Below are 6258 nucleotides of genomic sequence, written 5' to 3' on the forward strand. Positions count from 1 at the left end.
TAATTCGCTCCATTTTCAATTCTGATAAAATTTTGCTGATTCTTATTCTCACCGCTCGTCTTCCACAATAGCTAGGTAGTAATAGCCATTTTTCATTTTTCAGTATTTTCGTAGCGTTCTTCTTTGCTTCAGCTTCGTTCTCAAAATGAACTACCACCGTCGCGTACTTTCTACCTCTATTATAGAAGGTAGCTTTTTCTTCAATCTCCTGCAAACACCTCTCAATTTCCTCCATCTCTGCCACTTCTATTTTCTTCGAAGCCACGTTCCACGTTCTATATGTCACAATACGCCTCTCTGCTTCTTTCACTTCGTCTTCTGGTAGTGTGACCCTCAGGCAGTCACCCTCCTTCTTGAAACTGTTGAAGTATTCCTTCAGGCTTTCCTTCTCGACGACCACTTCCTCCAACTGCAACTCGCTCGCAGCCAGACCCTTGCCTGCCGCTCCTCCATAAGTTTGGGTTTGCATTTTCGAAAAAAGAACTTCCACAATTCACCACGCCGAAACAGGTTCAACCAACGAATTCGAACTCACAACCGTGATACACAATAACCGTAATACAAAATAACCGACACCGAGGAAAAAATTCAAAAAGGCCTGCTCGCTGAAGATATTTGTCTAGACTTCGCAAATATATATATATTTTCAGTGAAGTTTATTCACTGATCACCAAAATCAGAAATATTAAATTTCTAAATATCTCATAGAGATATGTACGGTGGTGGAGCGATAGAGTGGTTGTATACTGTCAACTTAACGTGACAGTCCTGTAAGGGATATATATATATATATATATATTATATATATATATATATATATATTTCTTTATTACCCACAAGGGGCTAAACATAGAGGGGACAAACAAGGACAAAGTATTAAGTCGATTATATCGACCCCAGTGCGTAACTGGTACTTAATTTATCGATCCCGAAAGGATGAAAGGCAAAGTCGACCAGACCTCGGCAGAATTTGAACTCAGAACGTAGCGGCAGACGAAACGTTCTGAGTTCAAATTCTGCCGAGGTCGACTTTGCCTTTCATCCTTTCGGGGTCGATAAATTAAGTACCAGTTACGCACTGGGGTCGATATAATCGACTTAATACTTGTCCTTGTTTGTACCCTCTATGTTTAGCCACCTGTGGGTAATAAAGAAATATATATATATATATATATATATATATATATATATATATATATATATATATATATATATATATATAAATATATATATATATATATAATATATATAATATATATATATATATATATATATGATATATATATATATACGCACAAAGCTACACGCACATTTATTTATATGTATGTCTCTGTGTGTATTATGCGTGTGAGTGTGCTTCAGTATGTGTGAGTTTATATCACACACACATGCGCACACACACACTTACACACACACACACACACACATACAGATGCTCTACATGTTCAGACACAAAACAAACCTCTGTGTGTGTGCGTGTGTGTGTGTGTGTGTGTGTGTGTGTGTGTATCATATCATATAAACTTACACATACTTACAGAAGCATACTCATACTCACACGCATGATACACACACAGACATGCATATATATATCCTGCATTCATTATTGCTGTTTTATAGTTATGGACCACAGTCGTTCGACGAGGCGGATCCATTTTTTCGGTAATATGAATTACTTGCACCCGAATTCATGTGTAAGTGGTCGAGTATTGCACTGACAGGCTGTACCCTTTTGATTTACTGATAAATCCACCCGATGGGTTCTTTACAGAGTCCATTTACCTAGTTTTACTCAGAAAATTATGGGTCAAGCCGAGGCTATAGAAATTGGCATTTGCCCAAGATACCACGCAGTGGGATAGAGCTCAAGACCACGTTGATGCGAAACCAACATTTTAATCATACGGCTATGACAATTCTTTGAAAATTAACCCAAATACCAAAGGCAAACGATTTAGTGTATTTACGTAATTACATTTATGAGAATTGTAGGAGTGGGCTGTAGCAACAACGTTATTATATACATCATACGGTAGATTATATCTTTTATATAACTGTGTTCACACACACACACATACATACATACACATATACACACACATATGCACGTGTGTGTGTGCGCGCGCAACACACATGCGCGCACTAATTTATATACGTACATAAATTACTAATTTTTATACGTACATTCAAAAAAGTAATTAATTTATCTGAAGAGAACGAGCACACTCCTCACTCAATAAGGACACTGGGCGAATGGCTCAAATCATTTTGTATTCTTGACAATATTTGAGGATGGAATTCACGATGCGTCGTTTAAGTCAGTGTTAAATCGAAGTGAAATTGGGCCTATGTAACATCAAAATACGTATTAACTATTTACTGAATTGGATATTGAATTTTATGCGTGCATGTATGCATGTATGCATGCATGTGTGTATGTATGTATGTATGTATGTATGTATGTATGTACGTATGCATGCATGCATGTATGTATGTTTGTATGCATGCATGTATGTATGCATGCATGTACGTCTGCATGCATGCATGTATGTATGTTTGTATGTATGTATGCATGTATGCATGCATGTACGTATGCATGTATGTATGTTTGTATGTACGTATGCTTGTATGCATGTTTGTATGTATGTATGTATGCATGTAGACATGCGTGCATACATGTATGTATGCGTGTATATGTATACAAGCACCACAAGTATTCGTTTATGTATATTGACATTAAAAGTAGGCTAGTTGATGATAACTTTTGTAAACGTTCAGAGCACGCGCGCGCGCGCACACACACACACACACACAATCACGCACACGCATACGCACGCACACATTGTGCAAGTGTGCATTTGCGCGTGTATGTGTGTGTATGGTTATGTGTATGAACGTAGTATGTATGTGTATGTGTGCTCATGACAGTTTAAACGTTATGCCTATTTAGTCTTTATCGACCGATTGTATGCGTTTATGACTAACTGTGGTTACGTACATTAGATTATATACATTTCTAATACAATTTATTAAGAGTTTTATGCCTTTGTACAATACAAACAATAGCTAAATACAATAACTATACAATATTTACAATGAATAACAAAATACCGCATGGTATTTAGTCCATGACCATTAACATAACAATTTCTGACTGGCCCGGTGCCACATATACGAAGAAAAAGGCTGCTAGTCAACTAAATCGATCTCGGGAGTTTTTTTTAGCGATCTCTGAAGGATGTAAGTTTCAGGTGACCTGGGCAGGTCGTGAACTCAGATCATAAAGGGCCGCAATTAAATATCACGAAGCATTTTGTCTGATATTCAAACAGTTCCGCTGCTAACACTTTCTAACATAGGCACAAAACTTAGGGTTGGATATAATCGATGAAATCGATCCTGAAAGCAAACACGATCTCGATGGGACTTAAACTCAGAACAAAATAATTTCTGTATTTCGCCACGAGGGCCTCGTCAATACAAAACATTGCGGTATAAATAACATAATAAACAAAGTGTTTTGCTTCTTACCTTTGAGATCGTCCACAGCAATTACAGTGTCGTTATTAACATCTAAGTTTTGAAATGCTTCTTTGACAACAGCCAGGCGAATTCCTGTCAGTGGTGGGCGTAACTTATGCATGAATTCACCAAAATCAATAGTTTTATTATTGTCTATATCTATGGCATTGAAAAGTATAAGCAGATCAGAATCGCTAATCTCAATTCCATATCTCTGGATACCGAGTTTCAGTTCATCGAAGCATAATCTTTTAGAAAAATCGATGTCCATTGATCGGAAAATGAGACCCAGACCTTTAATACCTGATGTACATCCCCGTTTAATGCATTCATTTCGAAGAAATTCGATGAGTTTTTGTGCCCTCTCTTCCATTGTCAAGCGTCTGTATCTAGTTTATGGATAAAAATACGAAAAAGAAAACTAGGCATGTTAAAAAGGAAATAAAACAAAGTAAAAATATAATATTAAATCAAGTGATTAAAAAGTAATATGAGTTTGGAAAAACGGTAAACAAGTTTACTACTATTAGAGACATACACACGCGCACACACGCACACAAGCATACGGTATATAAAAAAAATCTATCTCATCTCTCTTATGTGAGCTAGTACATACATACATACATACATACATACATATGCGTGTGTGTGTGCGTGTACATGCATGCGCACAAATATATTTATGTGTATGTGTGTGTGTGTGTGTGTGTGTCCGTGTGCATGTGAACGCATATGATTGTTTATATATATATATAAATGACGTGCATGGTCGTTTGATGGGCGATACAATTTATGTGTGTGTGTGTGTGTGTATATATATATATATATATATGTATTTCTTTCATTTGTTATCTTACCGTTTTTACCAATATATATATATATATATGTGTGTGTGTGTATGTATATATCTTGGTATTACAACGTACTGTTGTTAATTATCATCATCATCGTCATCATTATTATTATTTTATCTTTGACTTTTGTTTTGCATTTGTACAAGTTGGTTCCAAGTCTCACCCAGAGACCTCAAGAGACAAGTTAGAAGTTCATGTTGGTGTTATGCTTTGGGTGCAATATATTTGGTTTTGTACTATTATTATTATTATTATTATTATTATTACATCTACTAACATGGTAGAAATGCTGGAAGTCGCTATTCGTAATTACTTTCTTTCCTCTGTTGTCGCTTTCGATGTTGGTTCTGTCTATCTATATATGTATGTGGCCTCTCGTTGTCGCGTCGCTGACGATGTTTCTACTGCTGCTTGTTATTTGTGTCTTATATATGTAACTATGCTTTATCACACCTCTTCATAAAACAAAGATAGCAAGCAGAAAAAAAAAGACTATAAACAGAACCCACTACTAAGCTTGCTGTCAGTCAGCAAACGAGCTTAAACTAGTCAGTCAGGGAAGCTAGCAAGAGGGAGATAGGGGGAAGAAAAAAAGAAGGAGAGAGAGAGAAAGAGACAGACAGACAGAGAGAGGAAAGACATACACACCCCCGCACACACACATACATGCACAAACATACGACCACACACGTACACCTACCCACGTACACAGACTGATACACACATAATAATCACCTAACGTGTGTTGTACCTCGAATGGAGTCTACATTCTCGCTTACCTTCTTCCACTCGATCAGGTTGAAGGCAGCTTAGAGGGGTTAACTCGTTTATTTTACTGCAGTAATCGTTCATTTGAAGTGATTCTCATTGTTGTTTTGGTTACCGAATGCTCATCACTGCATCTCACATATGCATTCCTCGGAGACGCATGGCACACATATTGTCAATGATGGGCGCCATTCTCATAACTACCCACACATCGACGAGTCATGCCCAGAGCACAGCGAAGCTTCTGCATTTCCATGGCATGCAGTACCTCTTCATATTTATAGGTCAACACTCAGATCCATAAAGGTCTACTAGGCACACCCGGGTCAGGATTAACCTAGCATGATGCCATATGCTATGGACCCTGCACAAAATGCTTGTAAGCTGTCAATTCCAACTGAATGAATTTGTACATGCTCTGTTGATATATACAATGCTGCTTTCAATGTTTATGAACTACAGAGTGTTTAAAGTTGATCCAATACTTAGATTACCTCTGTGGAAAATTACTGATTATCAAATCAAATGGCAACAGTAAATGGATAGATTTAATCCTTTTGACGGTCTTAACTAATAAATTCTATGCACTAAGTCTGACAGTCGTTAACTCTTATGTTTTATCCTGACAATTCTTTGTTTTACAACATTGAAGAGTTACATCATCAGTTTTTGAAATGCAATTAATCGTGTTTGATTATATTATGAGTTTTCTCTTGTAAATCAATTTTTGTGAAACCATGGATAGATAAAAAAAAATCGTGTTCCGTTGTGGAACCAATGCATCCCAGACAGCTCGAAACATCAATGAGGTGTTTGGTGAAGACGTGGCGAATGAGTGCACTGTACATCGATGGTTGGAGAAGTTCCGGTTTGGTGACTTTACTCCTGAAAATCAACCCCATGGTAGACCTGAGACCAAGGTGATTAATGATGAGCTGGAAACTGTAGTGGAATTGGATACATCTCAGACTATGCGTGAGTTAGCAGCAAGTTTTGATGTTTCGATTCCAACTGTATTGGACTATCTGAAACAAATCGGCAATGTGAAGAAGCTAGACAAGTGGGCACCACACGAACTGAACGAGCATCAAATGACACGTCGTCTTGAAACTTA

At 37.2% G+C, this 6258-nt stretch overlaps 1 protein-coding gene across 3 annotated transcripts in view; it reads right to left on the bottom strand.

Moving 5' to 3' along the window:
- LOC115232383 (calcyphosin-like protein) overlaps positions 1–4923 on the bottom strand; it is a 42781-nt gene extending 37858 nt beyond the window's left edge. The window contains exons 1-2 of one of the 3 annotated variants that reach the window (XM_036500348.1): positions 4690–4923; positions 3532–3911 (exon numbers count right to left, since the gene is read on the bottom strand). In XM_036500348.1, the coding sequence (XP_036356241.1) occupies positions 3532–3895 (364 nt within the window). In that variant the 5' untranslated portion in view covers positions 3896–3911; positions 4690–4923. Of the gene's footprint in view, positions 1–3531; positions 3912–4653 lie in introns of all 3 variants that reach the window. The other 2 variants (XM_029802238.2, XM_029802237.2) reach the window with 2 other exon arrangements.
- Between the last annotated feature and the right edge of the window lie 1335 nt (positions 4924–6258).

The sequence above is a fragment of the Octopus sinensis genome, linkage group LG2 (assembly GCF_006345805.1).
Source record: "Octopus sinensis linkage group LG2, ASM634580v1, whole genome shotgun sequence".
Classification (NCBI taxonomy): Eukaryota; Metazoa; Mollusca; class Cephalopoda; order Octopoda; family Octopodidae; genus Octopus; species Octopus sinensis.